General features: G+C 36.4%; 4 protein-coding genes across 4 annotated transcripts; all 4 read left to right on the forward strand.

The window, feature by feature from the left end:
• Window positions 1-192: 192 nt before the first annotated feature.
• Window positions 193-2,627, forward strand: LOC109810477 (epoxide hydrolase 2). The gene is made up of 5 exons (XM_020373951.3): window positions 193-376; window positions 451-665; window positions 1,381-1,548; window positions 1,805-2,040; window positions 2,186-2,627. Exons 1-5 carry the CDS (start codon window positions 208-210, stop codon window positions 2,430-2,432), a joined length of 1,035 nt encoding a protein of 344 aa, XP_020229540.1. The 5' UTR covers window positions 193-207; the 3' UTR covers window positions 2,433-2,627.
• Window positions 2,628-13,655: 11,028 nt separating this feature from the next.
• LOC145955108 (uncharacterized) lies at window positions 13,656-14,402 on the forward strand. Its single transcript, XM_083069811.1, has one exon. It carries the CDS (start codon window positions 13,656-13,658, stop codon window positions 14,400-14,402), a length of 747 nt encoding a protein of 248 aa, XP_082925937.1.
• Window positions 14,403-15,361: 959 nt separating this feature from the next.
• Window positions 15,362-16,993, forward strand: LOC145955109 (uncharacterized). The gene has a single exon (XM_083069812.1). The coding sequence runs from the start codon at window positions 15,362-15,364 to the stop codon at window positions 16,991-16,993; it is 1,632 nt and encodes a 543-aa protein (XP_082925938.1).
• Window positions 16,994-21,105: 4,112 nt separating this feature from the next.
• Window positions 21,106-22,264, forward strand: PELPK1 (hydroxyproline-rich glycoprotein family protein). Its single transcript, XM_020373950.3, has one exon. The coding sequence runs from the start codon at window positions 21,179-21,181 to the stop codon at window positions 21,965-21,967; it is 789 nt and encodes a 262-aa protein (XP_020229539.1). The 5' UTR covers window positions 21,106-21,178; the 3' UTR covers window positions 21,968-22,264.

Genomic DNA, 22,264 nt, shown 5'->3' on the forward strand with positions numbered 1-22,264 from the left:
TTACGCATTAATCCGTTATAACTTATTAGAAGAGTTGATCCACACTTAAGCAAGGACAGAAGTTCGAATCACTGTTATCGACAATCGATATTCCAGGAACGAATTAAAAAATATATATATAATGATCAACTAAAAAATGGAGATTAAAGAGTGATTATCAAATATATATATATTCATTTTATAATAGGTATAGATAAGATAGACGCAATGTTAATTGTCAAAAGTAAACTGCTTATAGTCAAGGAATGTGGAAAACTAAGAAGAGGAGCAGAGAGAGTGTTGAGTGCGAGACAGAGAAGCACGCTTATGGAAGGAATCCAACACAAGTTTGTGAACGTGGGTGATCTGAAGCTCCACGTTGCAGATATCGGAAGTGGTGAGAATCGATAATCCTCTGTACCTTCCATGCTCGTATATTATTTGTTCTTTAATTACGTTGCTGTGTTTCAGGACGAAACGCCGTCGTATTCCTGCACGGCTTCCCTGAGATATGGTACTCGTGGCGGCACCAGATGATAGCCCTGGCCGATGTGGGATTCAGAGCCATCTCCTTCGATTACAGAGGCTACGGTCTTTCCGACGCGCCACCCCAACCCGATAAGACCACGTTCTCCGATCTTCTCAATGACCTCCTTGCCATTCTTGACGCTCTTGCTCTTCCCAAGGTACTCTTACTCTCTAACATTCATTTTCAACTCTTTTCACTTTTCTAATGCTGAATTTTCGTCTGCTGCATGTCTTTACTTTTCGTTAATTTTTATATTGTTTTTGGTATGTTTTTCTTATCTACCTCGTGGAATTTCAGATTTTGCACTTGTTTCTAGGATCAAACCAACTAATAAAAGATCGGGGTTGAGTGAATTGGGGAATTTTAGGATCAGCTCATACGGTTTAGACTGGAGTAAGCTCTCAACTTAGTGCTTGAATATAACAAGTGCTGTCATTTGGGCTCTTAACGATTGAGTTAGACTCAAACTCTCAAACTTATATTTTAGAAGATGGTATTTGAGCTTATTCTAACTATTGTTGTTGGCTTATCTGTTATTGGACCATTTACAAATGTGTAGTTCTGTAACATTACGTTTGACATGTTTAGTCTTGAACATGAGGGGTATATTAGAAATCTCATATCAACTAAATAGAATATACAAGTGGGGACAACCCTCGTCTTATCAACCAATTTGGTATGGTTGAATTAGTTTCAAACCTACATTGTAAGATGTAAATTCAACCTAGCCCAATTTTATTTATTTATTTATTTTTTACTTGAGTTGGCTTGGTTGGATAAGGTATAGGCATGATGGGAAGCCTACATGTAATATGTGAATAATTATATGAGTACTCTGTTGCCTAACTGATTCCCCTCTTCAATGCACTTAGGTGTTTCTTGTTGGGAAAGATTTTGGAGCTCGTCCTGCATATCTGTTTTCCATTCTACACCCTGAAAGGGTCTTGGGAGTTGTCACATTGGGAGTTCCATATGTTCGGCCAGGCCCCTCTGTATATCACAAATTACTTCCTGAAGGCTTCTATATTTTGAGATGGCAGGTAATCTTAAAGAACAAAATTTAGATGCAGGTCCTTAGTTTTGATACTCTATTTATTAATGGTTAAAATTTCACCTTCGTAACTTAAAATGATCTTTACCGCAAATCTGTTATACAACTGATACTTTAATTTTGATTGAAGAGCAGCAATAAAAGCATTCGAAAAACTGCATTTTAGTTTTATATGATTTTAAATCATTTGCTCTCAGCTCCATGACCTTTAATATCATCATAACTTAGGTTCTGTCTTATATCAGGAACCTGGAAGGGCAGAAGCTGATTTTGGACGCTTAGATGCAAAGACTGTTGTGCGAAATATTTACATCCTCTTCTCTAGAAGTGAAATACCAATAGCTAATGAAAACCAGGAGATCATGGATTTGGTGGAACCTGATACTCCTCTTCCCTCTTGGTTCACAGAGGAAGATCTTGCAACATACGGAGCCTTGTATGAGAAATCTGGATTCCAAACTGCATTGCAGGTTCCATATAGGTGCATGCATTTTTTCTTCGTTGCCTTTTTCAGTGAAAAGCTATTTCTTACAACTAAACAATGAAAGCAGTGTCTCTTGAACTCTCAGATTTTCTGATCTGATGAATTCTTGTTAATGGTGGGTTGGTTTTGTTTGTATTTGTAGGTCATTAGGTGAAGTGTGTAACTTACCAGATCCTGTGGTTAAAGTTCCAGCATTTCTGATAATGGGTGGCAAGGATTATGTTCTGAAGTTTCCAGGGATTGAGGATTTAACAAAAGGTGAAAAGGCAAAAGAGCTTGTTCCCAATTTGGAGGTTACATTTATCCCTGAGGGAACTCATTTTGTTCAAGAACAGTTTCCCGAACAGGTGAATCAGCTTATTCTTGGCTTCCTTGCCAAGCACACTTGATATTGTACTTTGGCGTGGAAATAGTCATGAATGGTGTACGTGGATTGTGAAGAGTGGGAAATTTAGCCAAAGTGCAATACAAAATGTTTATTTCTGTGTAATATATATCATGTCAGTGTTACACATATGCAGAGTTATAATTCGGCAGCAACGGTGTCTCATGTATAATTTACATATGGCCGAAATTTTACTGAATTAAGGTGCAACTGCAAAAACATCAAAAGTAGTAATATATCATATTAATATGCCATAAAAAACTGATAGGACTCTACCCCTGCAATGAAGTACCCAATGAAAAATAATATATAGTGAATAAACACTCAATTTGGTCCTTAAGTAATGGTAGAGGTAGGGGTGACAAAATAAGTCATGGCGCATGGTTGGTATGTTGGCCTGCCAAAAGATAGCGGGTTAGGCCAAGAATCATAGCTCGCGAGGCCCACCTAATTCTTTGGCTTGTCTAATTTTTTTTCCTTATTTTATTTATTTACTTATTTTTATGTTAAGTTTACATAGCTCCCTACCCCTTCAACAAATAGAACGTGAAAGATTAACTAAAGTTAGAAATAGAAAGTGACAAATAGAATGCTCACCCACGGCTAGGGTTCCTAAAATGGTAAAACATCACGAGTTTGAGCAGTAATAGCGAGCCTCCTTGTGAAATCTCACGGCCATGGTGATTTCACTCTCAGTTCACAACAACAGCGATGGAACAATTGTTTGAGTGAGAGTGGAGAAGGAGCAAAAAGGAGCGCAAGAGCGCTAGTGGTCACTCCCTTCATGTGACACCTTCTTACTAGTGCATCGATCACTTATGGCTGACTGAGGCAAGACATGCCTTCCCTTTTCAAATTATTTAGAGGAAAACTTGGTTTTTGGTTGTCTAATACTCTGATTGAAGATTAGAACTAGGGCTACTCCACAAATTTGACTTTGCTAACTTGTTAAGTGCCCTTTTAATAAAATTGGTTTTTTTTTTCTAATTTTTTTAATGTGGGCCAACGAGGTGGGTCAAGGTTTCAAGCTTGTTTTTGTTTGGTGGCCCAACCCATTTTTGGTAGGTTGATGGTGAGTCGGACCTAAACGGGTTGGTTGGCCAGTTTTGTTATCCTATGTAGAGGTGGTCGATGACGATAGGTTCCTAAAAGATTTTTCTTAGCACTTGGGTCCTTAAATTTTAACTTGGTTATGCAAGTTATTTTTTCGTTATACTTAGTTACTAATTTTATTAATTTTTTGAAAATCAACACTTAAGTGTTAGGTTGACACTTATTCTCTCTCTCAATTGACTGTTCTCTCTCATAATCATTTAATATGAACTATAATGTAAAGTTTTGATACTTTCCAATCAACAATGGATACTTTGTCATGTTTAAATATTCTAGTCATAGATGCTCTAATTAAAATGGAAGATTATTGAGTTTCGTAGGGTTTTTTGTGGTTGAACTTTTTTGTCTCAGTTATCCTTAATTTCTTCATCTATTATGGTTGTAAGTTTAAGATTATAAATCCTAAATTATTGAATTTAGGGTTTAGCAAAATGAGTGATTTTTTGAAAGACCTCAAGTAAGGATGTGTTAATCAAATATGTGTGTTTTTACTATGTTTAATGAATCCCAAAATTCCTTTAGTAGAAGTGAGGAAGAGTTTAGTGGTTATGAGAGTGGATTGGAAGAAATAAGTTATTCAAATATCACTTCAAATATTTTTTAATTAAATCTTATTATGTCACATGTCTAAATCTACTTAGTTTTGAAGCTGTTGCATACCAATTGGGAGAAAATGTGTTAATGAGACAGTTAACTATTAACTGATCATGAGACTAACAAAATTTATAATTGAGTATAAAGAAATAACTAATTTGTATAATATAGTTAAAGTTTAGAGACTTAGGGGGGTGTATTGGATTAGGATTTTAAAGGACTTTTTTAGTTAAAAAAAATCCTGCGGATTTTAAAAGACTTTGCAGGATTTTCATGACTTTTAAGATTTTGCAAGATTCTACAAGACTTAAAATCAGGATTTTAATGGATTCTGCAAGACTTTTAAATTAGGATTTTAATGGATTCTGTGGGATTTTGTGGAGTTTTGACATTTGATAAGATTTAAAAAAAATTATACATTCAAATTTAAAAAGAGTCAAAGATAAAAAAAATAAATAAAAAAAATAATGTCTAGATAAATAATAATAATAATTCTCTATAATATTCTATCCTCTTTTTATAGCATCCACTATCAATTGTAACAATTCATCGGAATCATCCTTAATCCAAGCTTCATAGTTTTCTTTCTCTTTTCATTTTTCTTTATTATTTCCTTGTGAATCTCCCATTTGAATTACTAAAACAATATATGTTAAAAAATAGTTATATAAATAATTACGGATAATAGACAAAATCAATAAAATTATATTATTATTTTTAGAAGCACACCATCATACAAGATCGAATATATTTTTGCTATCCAAATGGATCAAATACCTCAGTTATTATAAAAAAAATGTAAAAACGAAAATATAGAAACATAAGATAATTTTTTATATAAAAAAATTAGTATATTCGATACTGAAAAAATATTTAGATATATAATTTTTTTTATATAAACAGAAGTATTTAGATATAGAGAATATATATATATATATATATGATAATTTTTAACGATATTTATAAATATAAATTATTCTAACAAATATTTTAACAATATTTTCTTTTTTAAAAAATAAGTTAATGAAGGCATAAATCCTAAACCCTAAAAAATTAGATATTGCAATGTCTTATGTTAATTTTCTTTTTTTAAAATATAAAAAATCTTAATTTCATAATATAAAAATAAAAAAGAAAAATTCATAGTAAAAAAAATAAAATAATTGTTGAGTCATAAAAGGAGGAGGGATAAGAGTAACAAATTCAAGGGAAAGAGAGAATTCGCAATTTTTATGCTAAGAGGGTTCTTCCCCCTACTAAGATCCATTTTTATCTCATTCTACTCACAAAAACCCTAACAAATTCATCTTTTATATATATATATATATATATATATATATATATATATATTGTTGAGATTATGATATCAATTTCATCTTTCACCTTTTTCTTTTCTTAACGTGTGTCATAAAAAAAATTACCACTTAAAAGTTAAAATTTCAAGTATTTTTTTTGTGTTATATAAAGGAACAAATTCAACTACATAGAATAAAATAAAGTAAGTCAATTAAAGAGAACGAACAGAAAAATAAAACAAGTCAATGACACTATCATTTACATATTATAGTTTCACAAAATAGGAGAATGGTATGAGAATAGTATTATATATGAGCAATGAACAATAGTGTAGTATTATTAGTAGAGAAAAAATGGAGAAGACAGGAGCATAGAAAAAAATAATGAAAAACTCACTTGAAAATTCTTAAAACACTTGAAAAATCATTTCAAACAATCCTTCAAAATCCGATGGGTTTGGATGGGATTGTTTTATGAATCTGGTATTTATAGATAACACTAGAAAGTCTTTCAAAATCCCTCTCACACAACAATCCTTTAAAATCCTTAAATTTTTGAATACCAATGGATTGTTTTTAAGTTGTAAAAAATCTCAAATGAATACCAGTGGATTTTAATGGACTCTTTAAAAAATCCTAAAAATCCAGATTGAATACCACTGGATTGTTTTTAAGTGACATAAAATCCTGATTGAATACCAATGGACTTTTTTACTCAAAAAAAGTCTTTTAAAATCCTACGAAATCCTAAACCAATACACCCCCCTTAGATGCCACAAAAAATCTTCTAAGAACTTATCGACCACCTCTGTCATCTTTTAGGGACTAAATTAGGTGTTTACTCAATATATAAAAATAACTGAATAGACACAACTTTACTTTTAATATAGTCTTTACTCTCTTTTTTTATTTTTATTCTTTTTATAAATCAATAAGAATTATAATGACATCAACAACAATAGAGTTCATTGTGAAAATTTTACTCAAACTATTATTATACGGTAGATTTGTAGTGTTTAGGTCCATGATAAATATTTATTTTATATAACAAAATTTTATAACAAATAAATGCTTTTAAATATATAAATTTGATTATAATTAGTAATTTATTTGGCGCAATTTACAAGATAAATTTTTATTTTATATGACAAAAATTATAATAAATAAGTACTTTCAAATGTAAAATTTATAATAAATAATTATTCTTAACCATATAAATTATATTTTAATTTTATCTTATCTAATTTATATTGTGATATAATTTATTTTTAACTATTAATACTTTCTTTTAAAAGAATTAAAGTTTAATTTAGAAATGAAGATGAAAATGATAAATTAAAAGATGATAAAAACTTTAGATTTTATAAAAAAAAAGGACTTAATAAAGAAAATCTCAGGTTCAAGAAAGTTATTTGAATATACAGAGAGATATAAAGAGATTATTATTGATAAGATAATTTAAATAAAATTAATTTTATTTAAAAAATGAACATGATTTTTTTTATATATGAGTAGATTTAAGTGATATGCTATTATTAACGATAAAAATGTTATAAAGAAGTTACCAAAAATATCCCGAAGAAAAATATAATAAAAATGCTCTCATTTGATAATGACATCTAAAAAATATTTTGATTCAAGATAATTATTAAAAAGTTAAAACAATATATATATATATATATATATATATATATATATATATATATATATATATATATATATATATATGAGATGAAATCTATTTATTTTAAGAGTAAGTCTAGTTATGTTTACTCTATTCAATAACTCATATTTTACATCAAATTTCAATAATCCAATTATTGAATTAAAAGTTTTTAATGCATTAATCAAGTTTGTAAATTTTTTAAAAATTTAAAAATTATTTGATACTTTATTTTATTAATTAAAATTAACGAAAAAATATTTTATGATTATTCATTAATTGAATTAATGAAATAAAGTATTAAATAATTTTTAATTTTTTAAAAAAATTATAAACTTGATCTATTCTTTAATAATTTTTAATTTAACGATTCAATCGTTAAAATTTAATAAAGAACTTGAGTTATTGAACAGAATAAATTAAGAAAACTTAATATTGGAATAAGTAGAACCCTCTCCCTCTCTCTCTCTCTCTCTCTCTCTCTCTCTATATATATATATATATATATATTTTGTTGAAAATGATATGCCATAACTGGAAAGGATAAGAAATTATGAAAAATTCTGAAAAACATTTAAAAATGACTAAATAATTAACTATCTCTTTAAAGATGAAGATAGATTAAAAGTGATAAAAAAATTTTAAAAAATATCTAAAACATTGTCTTTTTTTTTTCCTAATATAATTTTAAAAAATTATTCTCATTTAATATAATCATTCTAATTTATGCATATAAAATATTATAAATGGAATAACGTAAATCAAATTTAAATAGAATCTAAAAAAACAGCTTATAAAAGTAAAATATTTAAAATGAATTGAATATTTTGAATGCTCAAATGTAGTTTTTCCCCCCTAAAGAACTACGCTGTTATGGACATCCATCCGGAACTTACTCGTTGAGAGTTTATTGGTTTTGTACATCTTTTATGGGATATGTTAATATCTATAATAATGTATAAGGGATACTCACTTTTTTAAAAATAATCACACTTTTGTGTTGTAATTTATTTATTTTTACTAATTTGTATTTAAGCATAAAACAATATATATATATATATATATATATATATATATATATATATATAACTGCTGTCTTTAAAAATAATAACTACTATTTTTTTTATTTTTTAAATTAGAATCATGTTTAAGTTATCTTTAAAGACTAATTAACTCGATTTATCTTTTAACAAAAAATTCAGCTATTATTTGAGTACTTATGCAATGCATCAAAAATATATATAATTCAATAATCATCTATCTACAATCAAAAAGAAAGAAAAAAAAATACAGATGAATGCCAATTTGTTAAATACCTTGATGGAGAATTTTGTTGTCTTAAAAATCATATTTGACTTGAATAGAATTATTTCTAATACAAGATACTTGAAAAAGATATAGATATGAATACCATAAAACTAATTTTCCCCCATCCATTAATCTCAAACAATCAAACATTTCCCTTTTTATACGAAGGTTATTTTCTTGTGAGACTAAACAATTTCATTCTCCATAACTACATTCTTGTTCTCCACAGCATATTCAGAAGGAATGGAAGTACAACGCTATTACTATAGCGTGTCAAGGTTTGGGTTGAATCTGTTATGAAACTTAAATTAGGAGTTATGTTTTTGCTTTAATAATATTAATGGTGTTAATTATGAGAGACATTTAAAATTGTAAACATTGTTTTATCTTTCTGCTATAAATAAGTGTAATATTTCTTTTGGAATATGAATGAGAACATAGAGAGTTTGTTTTGCTCCCAAATTTATGCCTTTTATCATTAACAAAGTGGCATCAGAGTTTGTGTGCGTGAGGTGAGAGTGAGCCGACCTGAGCCGACCTGAGCCGACCTGGTGTACCCAGCCCGAGAGAAGAGAAAAAAATTCTTGTGAGGTGTGTGAGTGGAGCGTATACACTCAAGAGAGATGGCAGGTTTAACTAATGGCATTCCATTACCCAAATTGACTAAAGATGTCAATTACGACAACTGGAAGCTGCAGATGAAGGCCCTTCTCGGCTCCCAAGACAACTGGGATGTGGTTGAGAATAGGTACGAGGAACCGGTGAACACTGAGGGGTATACAAATGCCCAGATGAATGCATTGAAGGTTGTTCGACCAAAGGACAAGGCAGCACAGTATTTACTGTACCAAGCTGTTGACGAGTCGGGCTTTGAGAAGATAGCTAATGCTAAATCTTCAAAAGAAGCATGGGACATACTCGAGAAAGCAAAAAAGGGAGATGAACGCGTGAAGCAAGTTCGGCTTCAAACCCTTAGGGGCGAACTGGAAAACATGAGGATGAAGGAGTCAGAAGGTGTATCCGAGTTCATTACTCGGGTGGAGACTGTGGCGAACAAACTAAACAGGAATAGAGAGAATCTTCCCTCAAGCCGAGTTGTGGAGAAGATCTTAAGGTCATTGACAGATGACTTTGAGAATATAGTGTGTGCAATAGAAGAGTCCAAGGATTTGTCAACGCTCACTGTTGAAGAGCTTACTGGGTCCCTGGAGGCGTACCAGCAGAGGAAAAAGAATAAGAAGGAGAAGGGGGAGTCCCTTGAACAAGCTCTCCAGGCAAAGGCGACAATAAAGGAGGAGAAGGTGCTCTATGCTCAGAATAATAGAGGACGAGGAAGAGGTAGAGGCCTAGGTGGTCGAGGAAGAGGAGGACGAGGTAATGAGTATGTCGGCCAACAGAACTGGCGTGGCCGAGGTCAAACTCAGGGTGGCCGAGGTCAAGCGCGGGGAGGCCGAGGTCAGACCTGGGGTGGCCGATCAAACACAAATAACATTATTGAATGTTATAACTGTGGGAAGTATGGACATGTGGCCAAGGAGTGTTACTCGATAAAATGCTACAATTGTGGAAATCTAGGTCATATTTCCAAAGATTGTAGGTCCGAGAAGAAAAAGGAGGAACCAACCAACTTCCTTGCCGAGGAAGAAGATGAAGGATTGTTGCTGGTGACAACTATTCCAGAAACCGAGATCAAACCGAGCTGTTCTTCCGAGATCAAACCGAGTTGTACTGATAACTCTGTTTGGTACTTGGACACCGGCGCAAGCAATCACATGTGTGTTGACGAGCACTTGTTCAAAATGCATTCAAAGGAGGAGTTCGGATCTGTTTCTTTCGGAGATGCTTCAAAAGTAGCCGTCAAAGGCCGAGGAACGATCCGATATCAACAGAGAAATGGGAAAATCAGAGAGATCAGAGATGTATACTACGTACCTGATCTCAAAAGCAACATATTGAGCATGGGACAGTTAATGGAGAAAGGGTACTCGGTTCTGATGAAGGACCGAGAACTACAACTGAAAGATAAACTCGGGAGACTAGTTGCCCAAGTAGAAATGAAGAAAAATCGCATGTACAAACTTGAGCTGAAAATAGTTCGAGATGAATGCATGCAACTTGATTTGAAGGATGAGGCCATGAAGTGGCATCTGAGGTTTGGTCATCTTCACTTTAGGGGTTTGACCGAGCTGGTGAAAAAGGAGATGGTATTTGGACTTCCTAAAATGGAATTTGAAAATAAATTTTGTGAAGAATGTGTTATCGGGAAGCACGCGAGGACTTCTTTCCCAAGGAGTTCTGAGTACCGAGCAAAGGAGCAACTCGGACTGATCCATACCGATCTATGTGGGCCGATAACTCCAGAATCATTTAGTAGTAAGAAATATTTCGTCTCTTTCATTGATGATTTCTCAAGAAAGACATGGGTTTATTTTTTGAAGGAAAAGTTAGAAGTATTTGAAACCTTCAAGAAATTCAAAGTGATGGTGGAGAAAGAGATGAGTACATTTGTCAAAGCAGTCCGATCTGACCGAGGAGGCGAGTTCACTTCTGTTGAGTTCAACAAATACTGCGAGGAACATGGGATTAAGCGTTTCTTGACTGCCCCATATTCTCCGCAGCAAAATGGTGTAGCGGAACGGAAGAACCGAACTATTCTTGATATGGTTCGATCTATGTTGAAAGGGAAGAATATGCCGAAGAAGTTTTGGGCAGAGGCAGTGCAGTGTGCAGTATATGTGCAAAATAGATGTCCACATGCAAAGCTAGGAGAGAAGACGCCTCAAGAGATCTGGAGTGGCATGAAGCCAAGTGTTTCTCATCTTAGGGTGTTCGGTAGCTTGGCCTATGGGCAAGTACCAAGACAGCAGAGGAAAAAGTTAGAAGATCGAAGCAAGAAGTATATATTTATTGGATATGATGAAAAATCCAAAGCATACAAGTTATTTGATCCTGATAACAAAAAGGTGGTGGTGAGCCGAGATGTTCACGTGGAGGAAACAAAGCAATGGTGTTGGAGTAACTCGGCCGAAGAAGAAACCAGCTCGGACATTGTTGTACCTTCAACAATAACTACGACCGAGCTCTCAGATGAAGAATCCGAGCTATAACAGCCAAGGATGAGAAGCCTGAGGGAAATTTACGACACTACAAGTGAAGTCCATGATGTATGTCTTCTTGCCGACTCTGAAGACTTGAGTTTTGAGAAAGCTGTCCAAGATGAGAAGTGGAGAACAGCTATGGATGAGGAGTTTGAAGCGATTGAACGTAATAAAACTTGGGAATTGACCAACCTTCCTGAAGGAGCTCAGCCCATTGGAGTAAAATGGGTGTACAAAAAGAAGTTGAATGCTGAGGGAGAGGTTGAGCGTTATAAAGCTCGGCTTGTTGTGAAGGGCTATAAACAAAAGGAAGGAGTTGACTATGATGAGGTTTTTGCTCCTGTCACGAGAATGGAGTCAATCCGACTTCTAATCTCGTTAGCTGCTCAGAGACAATGGAAAATTCTACAGATGGATGTGAAGTCATCCTTTCTAAATGGAGTGCTGAAGGAGGAGGTGTATGTTGAGCAACCACTCGGGTACATGAAGAGAGGAGAAGAAAAGAAGGTGCTGAGATTGAGAAAAGCCCTCTACGGGTTGAAGCAAGCTCCTCGTGCTTGGATTGAAAGAATTGATGGGTATTTCAAGAAAAACGGGTATGAGCAATGTCCGTACGAGCATGCCTTATACATAAAGAACTCAGGAAAAGATATGATGGTAGTTGCTCTCTATGTCGACGACCTCATATTCACTGGAAGTAATGCTAAACTGATTAAGGAGTTCAAGGAGATAATGGAAAAGGAGTTCGAGATGACAGACTTAGGCCTGATGAAATATTTTCTTGGCCTAGAAGTGAAGCAATCGGATGAAGGGATTTTTATATCCCAAGAAAGGTATGCACTTGAAATCCTAAAGAAGTTTAAAATGGAGGATTGCAATCCGGTTTCTACTCCAATGGAACCAGGCACAAAACTTTCAAAGTTTGATGGAGGAGATCGAGCTGATTCTGGGAGATATCGGAGCTTAGTCGGAAGTCTGAGGTACCTTACAAGCACGAGACCCGACTTAATGTTGAGTGTTGGGATAACGAGCAGATTCATGGAGGATCCGAGCTACACACATTGAAAGGCCTTGAAGAGAATTTTGAGATATGTACGAGGAAGCCTATCACTTGGTCTTTTCTATTCAAAATCGAACGACTACCGATTAGTGGGTTACTCGGACAGTGATTGGTGTGGAGATGTTGATGATCGGAAGAGTACCTCGGGTTATGTATTTCTACTCGGGAATACGGCTTTTACTTGGCTGTCAAAGAAGCAGCCTATTGTAACTCTGTCGACCTGCGAGGCCGAGTACGTGGCGGCATCTTGGAGTGTATGTCATGCAGTTTGGCTTTCAAATTTACTGAGGCATATGGGAGTGATCCGAGATGAAGCGATTGTGATCCGAGTTGATAACAAGTCGGCAATCGAGTTGGCAAAGAACCCGGTTAATCATGGAAGGAGCAAGCACATCGACGTCCGATTTCATTTCATCCGAGAGCAGATCAGACAAGGAAAAGTCGAGTTGGAGCATGTCGGAAGCCGAGTTCAAGCAGCAGATATATTTACCAAGCCACTGCCAACTACATTGCTGGAGAATTGCAAAAAGCTGATTGGAATGAGAGATGGGAAAAGCATTTAAGTTTAAGGGGGAGATTTGTTATGAAACTTAAATTAGGAGTTATGTTTTTGCTTTAATAATATTAATGGTGTTAATTATGAGAGGCATTTAAAATTGTAAACGTTGTTTTATCTTTCTACTATAAATAAGTGTAATATTTCTTTTGGAATATGAATGAGAACATAGAGAGTTTGTTTTGCTCCCAAATTTATGCCTTTTATCATTAACAAATTTGTTATGAAACTTAAATTAGGAGTTATGTTTTTGCTTTAATAATATTAATGGTGTTAATTATGAGAGGCATTTAAAATTGTAAACGTTGTTTTATCTTTCTGCTATAAATAAGTGTAATATTTCTTTTGGAATATGAATGAGAACATAGAGAGTTTGTTTTGCTCCCAAATTTATGCCTTTTATCATTAACAAAGTGGCATCAGAGCTTGTGTGCGTGAGGTGAGAGAGAGCCGACCTGAGCCGACCTGGTGTACCCAGCCCGAGAGAAGAGAAAAAAATTCTTGTGAGGTGTGTGAGTGGAGCGTATACACTCAAGAGAGATGGCAGGTTTAACTAATGGCATTCCATTACCCAAATTGACTAAAGATGTCAATTACGACAACTGGAAGCTGCAGATGAAGGCCCTTCTCGGCTCCCAAGACAACTGGGATGTGGTTGAGAATAGGTACGAGGAACCGGTGAACACTGAGGGGTATACAAATGCCCAGATGAATGCATTGAAGGTTGTTCGAGCAAAGGACAAGGCATCACTGTATTTACTGTACCGAGCTGTTGACGAGTCGGGCTTTGAGAAGATAGCTAATGCTAAATCTTCAAAAGAAGCATGGGATATACTCGAGAAAGCAAAAAAGGGAGATGAACGCGTGAAGCAAGTTCGGCTTCAAACCCTTAGGGGCGAACTGGAAAACATGAGGATGAAGGAGTCAGAAGGTGTATCCGAGTTCATTACTCGGGTGGAGACTGTGGCGAACAAACTAAACAGGAATGGAGAGAATCTTCCCTCAAGCCGAGTTGTGGAGAAGATCTTAAGGTCGTTGACAGATGACTTTGAGAATATAGTGTGTGCAATGGAAGAGTCCAAGGATTTGTCAACGCTCACTGTTGAAGAGCTTACTGGGTCCCTGGAGGCGTACCAGCTGAGGAAAAAGAATAAGAAGGAGAAAGGGGAGTCCCTTGAACAAGCTCTCCAGGCAAAGGCGACAATAAAGGAGGAGAAGGTGCTTTATGCTCAGAATAATAGAGGACGAGGAAGAGGTAGAGGCCTAGGTGGTCGAGGAAGAGGATGACGAGGTAATGAGTTTTGTGTTGTAATTTATTTATTTTTACTAATTTGTATTTAAGCATAAAACAATATATATATATATATATATATATATATATATATATATATATATATATATAACTGCTGTCTTTAAAAATAATAACTACTATTTTTTTTATTTTTTAAATTAGAATCATGTTTAAGTTATCTTTAAAGACTAATTAATTCGATTTATCTTTTAACAAAAAATTCAGCTATTATTTGAGTACTTATGCAATGCATCAAAAATATATATAATTCAATCAATCATCTATCTACAATCCAAAAGAAAGAAAAAAAATACAGATGAATGCCAATTTGTTAAATACCTTGATGGAGAATTTTGTTGTCTTAAAAATCATATTTGACTTGAAAAGAATAATTTCTAATACAAGATACTTGAAAAAGATATAGATATGAATACCATAAAACTAATTTTCCCCCCATCCATTAATCTCAAACAATCAAACATTTCCCTCTTTATACGAAGGTTATTTTCTTGTGAGACTAAACAATTTCATTCTCCATAACTACATTCTTGTTCTCCACAGCATATTCAGAAGGAATGGAAGTACAACGCTATTACTATAGCGTGTCAAGGTTTGGGTTGAATCTGTTATGAAACTTAAATTAGGAGTTTTATTTTGTTTTAATAATATTAATGGTGTGAATTATGAGAGGCATTTAAAATATGTAAACGTTGTGTTTTTCTTTCAACTACAAATAAGTGTAATTTCATTTGCAACAGGAATGAGAATATAGAGAGTTTGTTTTGCTCCCAAATTTATGCCCTTTTTTCATTAACAAATTGGCATCAGAGCTTGTGTGCGTGAGGTGAGAGTGAGCCGACTTGAGCCGACCTGAGCCGACCTGGTGTACCCAGCCCGAGAGAAGAGAAAAAAATTCTTGTGAGGTGTGTGAGTGGAGCGTATACACTCAAGAGAGATGGCAGGTTTAACTAATGGCATTCCATTACCCGAATTGACTAAAGATGTCAATTACGATAACTGGAAGCTGCAGATGAAGGCCCTTCTCGGCTCCCAAGACAACTGGGATGTGGTTGAGAATGGGTACGAGGAACCGGTGACCACTGAGGGGTATACAAATGGCCAACTGAATGCATTGAAGGTTGCTCGGGCAAAGGACAAGGCAGCACTGTATTTGTTGTACCGAGCTGTTGACGAGTCGGGCTTTGAGAAGATAGCTAATGCTAAATCTTCAAAAGAAGCATGGGACATACTCGAGAAAGCAAAAAAGGGAGATGAACGCGTGAAGCAAGTTCGGCTTCAAACCCTTAGGGGCGAACTGGAAAACATGAGGATGAAGGAGTCAGAAGGAGTATCCGAGTTCATTACTCGGGTGGAGACTGTGGCGAACAAACTAAACAGGAATGGAGAGAATCTTCCCTTAAGCCGAGTTGTGGAGAAGATCTTAAGGTCGTTGACAGATGACTTTGAGAATATAGTGTGTGCAATTGAAGAGTCCAAGGATCTGTCAACGCTCACTGTCGAAGAGCTTACTGGGTCCCTGGAGGCGTATGAGCAGAGAAAGAAGAATAAGAAGGAGAAGGAGGAGTCCCTTGAACAAGCTCTCCAGGCAAAGGCGACAATAAAGGAGGAGAAGGTGCTCTATGCTCAGAATAATAGAGGACGAGGAAAAGGTAGAGGCCTAGGTGGTCGAGGAAGAGGAGGACGAGGTAATGAGTATGTCGGCCAACAGAACTGGCGTGGCCGAGGTCAAACTCAGGGTGGCCGAGGTCAAGCGCGGGGAGGCCGAGGTCAGACCTGGGGTGGCCGATCAAACACAAATAACATTATTGAATGTTATAACTGTGGGAAGTATGGACATGTGGCCAATGAGTGTTACTCGATAAAATGCTACAATTGTGGAAATCTGGGTCATATTTCCAAAGATTGTAGGTCCGAGAAGAAAAAGGAGGAACCAACCAACTTCCTTGCCGAGGAAGAAGATGAAGGATTGTTGCTGGTGACAACTATTCCAGAAACCGAGATCAAACCGAGTTGTTCTTCCGAGATCAAACCGAGTTGTACTGATAACTCTGTTTGGTACTTGGACACCGGTGCAAGCAATCACATGTGTGGTGACGAGCACTTGTTCAAAATGCTTTCAAAGGAGGAGTTCGGATCTGTTTCTTTTGGCGATGCTTCAAAAGTAATTGTTAAAGGCCGAGGAACGATCCGATATCAACAGAGAAATGGGAAAATCGGAGAGATCAGAGATGTATACTACGTACCCGATCTCAAAAGCAACATATTGAGCATGGGACAGTTAATGGAGAAAGGGTACTCGGTTCTGATGAAAGACCGAGAACTACAACTGAAGGATAAACTCGGGAGACTAGTTGCCCAAGTAGAAATGAAGAAAAATCGCATGTACAAACTTGAGCTGAAAATAGTTCGAGATGAATGCATGCAACTTGATTTGGAGGATGAGGCCATGAAGTGGCATCGGAGGTTCGGTCATCTTCACTTTAGGGGTTTGACCGAGCTGGTGAAAAAGGAGATGGTGATTGGACTGCCTAAAATGGAGTTTGGAAGTTCTGTGAAGAATGTGTGATCGAGAAGCACGCGAGGACTTCTTTCCCAAGGAGTTCTGAGTACCGAGCAAAGGAGCAACTCGGACTGATCCATACCGATCTATGTGGACCGATAACTCCAGAATCATTCAGTGGTAAGAAATATTTTGTCTCTTTTATTGATGATTTCTCAAGAAAGACATGGGTTTATTTTTTGAAGGAAAAGTTAGAAGTATTTGAAACCTTCAAGAAATTCAAAGTGATGGTGGAGAAAGAGATGAGTACATTTGTCAAAGCAGTCCGATCTGACCGAGGTGGCGAGTTCACTTCTGTTGAGTTCAACAAATACTGCGAGGAACATGGGATTAAGCGTTTCTTGACTGCCCCATATTCTTCGCAGCAAAATGGTGTAGCGGAACGGAAGAACCGAACTATTCTTGATATGGTTCGATCTATGTTGAAAGGGAAGAATATGCCGAAGAAGTTTTGGGCAGAGGCAGTGCAGTGTGCAGTCTATGTGCAAAATAGATGCCCACATGCAAAGCTAGGAGAGAAGACGCCTTAGGAGATCTGGAGTGGCATGAAGCCAAGTGTTTCTCATCTTAGGGTGTTCGGTAGCTTGGCCTATGGGCAAGTACCAAGACAGCAGAGGACAAAGTTAGAAGATCGAAGCAAGAAGTATATATTTATTGGATATGATGAAAAATCCAAAGCATACAAGTTATTTGATCCTGATAACAAAAAGGTGGTGGTGAGCCGAGATGTTCACGTTGAGGAAACAAAGCAATGGTGTTGGAGTAACTCGGTCGAAGTCGAAACCAGCTCGGACATTGTTGTACCTTCAACAATAACTACGACTGAGCTCTCAGATGAAGAATCCGAGCTACAACAGCCAAGGATGAGAAGTCTGAGGGAAATTTACGACACTACAAGTGAAGTCCATGCTGTATGTCTTCTTGCCGACTCTGAAGACTTGAGTTTTGAGAAAGCTGTCCAAGATGAGAAGTGGAGAACAGCTATGGATGAGGAGTTTGAAGCGATTGAACGTAATAAAACTTGGGAATTGACCAACCTTCCTGAAGGAGCTCGGCCCATTGGAGTGAAATGGGTGTACAAAAAGAAGTTGAATGCTGAGGGAGAAGTTGAGCGTTATAAAGCTCGGCTTGTTGTGAAGGGCTATAAACAAAAGGAAGGAGTTGACTATGATGAGGTTTTTGCTCCTGTCACGAGAATGGAGTCAATCCGACTTCTGATCTCGTTAGCTGCTCAGAGACAATGAAAAATTCTACAGATGGATGTGAAGTCAGCCTTTCTAAATGGAGTGCTGAAGGAGGAGGTGTATGTTGAGCAACCACTCGGGTACATGAAGAGAGGAGAAGAAAAGAAGGTGCTGAGATTGAGAAAAGCCCTCTACGGGTTGAAGCAAGCTCCTCGTGCTTGGAATGAAAGGATCAATGAGTATTTCAAGAAAAACGGGTATGAGCAATGTCCGTACGAGCATGCCTTGTACATAAAGAAATCAGGAAAGGATATGATGGTAGTTGCTCTCTATGTAGACGACCTCATATTCACTGGAAGCAATGCAAAGCTGATTAAGGAGTTCAAGGAGATAATGAAGAAAGAGTTCGAGATGACTGACTTAGACTTGATGAAATATTTTCTTGGCCTAGAAGTGAAGCAATCGGATGAAGGGATTTTTATATCCCAAGAAAGGTATGCACTTGAAATCCTAAAGAAGTTTAAAATGGAGGATTGCAATCCGGTTTCTACTCCAATGGAACCAGGCACAAAACTTTCAAAGTTTGATGGAGGAGATCGAGCTGATTCTGGGAGATATCGGAGCTTAGTCGGAAGTCTGAGGTACCTTACAAGCACGAGACCCGACTTAATGTTGAGTGTTGGGATAACGAGCAGATTCATGGAGGATCCGAGCTACACACATTGGAAGGCCTTGAAGAGAATTTTGAGATATGTACGAGGAAGCCTATCACTTGGTCTTTTCTATTCAAAATCGGACGACTACCGATTTGTGGGTTACTCGGACAGTGATTGGTGTGGAGATGTTGATGATCGGAAGAGTACCTCGGGTTATGTATTTCTACTCGGGAATACGGCTTTTACTTGGCTGTCAAAGAAGCAGCCTATTGTAACTCTGTCGACCTGCGAGGCCGAGTTCGTGGCGGCATCTTGGAGTGTATGTCATGCAGTTTGGCTTTCAAATTTACTGAGGCATATGGGAGTGATCTGAGATGAAGCGATTGTGATCCGAGTTGATAACAAGTCGGCAATCGAGTTGGCAAAGAACCCGGTTAATCATGGAAGGAGTAAGCACATCGACGTCCGATTTCATTTCATCCGAGAGCAGATCAGACAAGGAAAAGTCGAGTTGGAGCATGTCGGAAGCCGAGTTCAAGCAGCAGACATATTTACCAAGCCACTGCCGACTACACTGCTGGAAAATCGCAAAAAGCTGATTGGAATGAGAGATGGGAAAAGTATTTAAGTTTAAGGGGGAGATTTGTTATGAAACTTAAATTAGGAGTTTTATTTTGTTTTAATAATATTAATGGTGTGAATTATGAGAGGCATTTAAAATATGTAAACGTTGTGTTTTTCTTTCAACTACAAATAAGTGTAATTTCATTTGCAACAGGAATGAGAATATAGAGAGTTTGTTTTGCTCCCAAATTTATGCCCTTTTTTCATTAACAGAATCAACCCACAATATTGATGCATGGTGATATTTTCAAGTTCAGCGTCAGAGTTTTATCTCGTTCATTCCACACAGGCACAATAACACCTCTACTACACTGTCCATGTCAATTCATACCCTGCCATAACTTCTTCCATGAGGGTCAAGATTTTCTAGGAACACTCTTGTGCTCACATTTATCCATTCCATCTCTTGAAGAAATAACAGAAGGGGCTGTTTCTGATGTTAGAGAAATGTTTGATTTTGATGTTGATGCTGTTGCTTCTCCTCAACACCATGAAATCTCTTTGTGGTTGGTGATTGTCTTATTCGATGGTGATGGCATGCATGTGTCCATGGAAGAGTCCATGCAGGATTTTAGAATGATTCCGGCCTCCAATGAAACCATGCAGACGTCGTTGAAGAAATCTAAGGTTATGACACGAAGTGAGTCTTGTCCTTTATGTTTGGAAGAATTTGATGTTAATGTTGATTGTTACACCATGCATGCCATGCCAACATGTGTTTCATCAACAATGTATCTTGACATGGCTGAAGACCAGCCATATTTGTCCCTTGTGTCGCTACCCTTTGCCAACCATCAAAAACTAGCAAAAATGTTGTAATTGAGTGGTGAAAATTCTAGAGTCAATTCTGTTATGTTTATGTAATAGGATGACTTCTTTGTTTAGTGACTCTTTTATATTTTGGTTCGTCCATTTGTGGGGGAAATTATGTAAGTTTTAACTCTTTTGTTTTAGTTGTACAACAAGACCATTCTGAAATATAAAACACGTTTAAATTTGCTCACCTGTAAATTAGATGGTTTTCTTTAAGACTTTTTTCCGGAAAGGATTGTTTCAGTATTAATTTTCTCCGCTTGATGTTTCCAAATTTGGGGGCCATAACAACATAATATCTAATAATAAAAATAGAATGAAACTCAAACATTGGCCATAGCTAGCAAGTTAAATATCAAAGGATTTGGAACAAAAGGCTGACTTATATAAGCTTCAGAGATGAGAAACGTGTATCGACATGGTTAATTGTTGGTCATCTAATTTTTTGTTTTTTCTGACATTGATGTTGTCTGGTTATCCGTTTTTGCGCATCTCAAAGATGATAATAATAATTTATTGCAGTTTGTTAGGATTGAAATTGAGTCTGGTTTGTTGACAATGCATAGAAAACTTGCAAGGAACTATTTTCATTGGCAAATATCTCTTGCAATCCTTGGTTTTGTGGTAGCTTTCTCATAAAGAACATTGACTTTCGATATAGGGAATTATTTAATACTTAAATTCAGATAGATCAGTTGACCAACAATAGTTCTGATTATAACATGTGGGTAAGAAGTTGAGCTAACAATATCTGCACCATCCCACCCACTCGCCCTACGTACCCCATGCATACACATCGTTGAGTTACACAATTTTTGTCTATAAAAGTCCCACACAACACTTGCAAAACACATCTCAACACTTACAACGATCTCCAACTCCTACTAATCCTCCTGAGGTTTTTGTATTCAACCATGGGTAACTCCAACATATCAACAATGATTTTTCCGTTTGTGGTTCTCATGTTATTGTCAGCAAGCAGTCACACAACGGTTGCAGGGGCACGCAATCTTCTGGAACCAACATTGCCAAAGCCAGAAGTGCCACAACTTCCTAAACCTGAGTTGCCACCTTTGCCAAAAGTCCCTGAACTACCAAAGCTAGAGTTTCCTAAGATCCCTGAACTTCAGGAACCAACATTGTCAAAACCAGAAGAGCTTCCTAAGATTCCTGAATTGCCTAAGCCCGAGGTGCCTAAAGTTCCTCAGTTGCCAAAACCGGAACTGCCTAAAGTTCCTGAGGTGCCTAAAGTTCCTCAGTTGCCAAAACCAGAACTGCCTAAAGTTCCTGAAGTGCCTAAGGTTCCTGAGCCTCCTAAGGTTCATGAAATGTCTGAGGTACCTGAATTGCCAAAACCTGAGTTGCCTAAGGTTCCTGAATTGCCAAAACCTGAGTTGCCTAAGGTTCCTGAATTGCCAAAACTTGATCAACCTAAAGCACCTGAATTGCCTAAAGTACCTGAGATTCCTAAAGTTCCTGAGTTGCCAAAACCAGAACTTCCTAAAGTCCCAGAAATGCCTAAGGTCCATGAAATGCCTAAAGTACCTGAATTGCCAAAACCTGAGCTGCCTAAGGATCCTGAATTGCCAAAACTGGAGTTGCCTAAAGTCCCTGAATTGCCTAAAGTACCTGAGATTCCTAAGGTCCCTGAATTCCCTAAAGTTCCTGAAGTTCCTAAAGCTTTTCCAACCATCAATCCTTGAGTTTGAATTATCTCTTTGCTGTCTTTGTCCTCTGGTCTTATTTCTCTGCAGTTCAGTGTCTAGTTTACGTTGTTTCATGGATGTGATATGATTTATGTTGATTTTTACTTGTGTGCTGTTATAGCCACTTGAGAGTGAATGTAGTATCGGTTTCTAGTATTTTGAACCTTACCGTAAGTTATGTGAGTTTGAAGTTGTTTAAATTCATTATGGTTATACCACTGCTGTTGATAAACTTATCCGTTCATATGTAGACTTATCAGATTTCTGAGTATAAAATTCTATATTTTGCTTCTA

Source organism: Cajanus cajan, chromosome 2, assembly GCF_000230855.2.
Source record: "Cajanus cajan strain Asha chromosome 2, NIPB_CcT2T_4, whole genome shotgun sequence".
Classification (NCBI taxonomy): domain Eukaryota; kingdom Viridiplantae; phylum Streptophyta; class Magnoliopsida; order Fabales; family Fabaceae; genus Cajanus; species Cajanus cajan.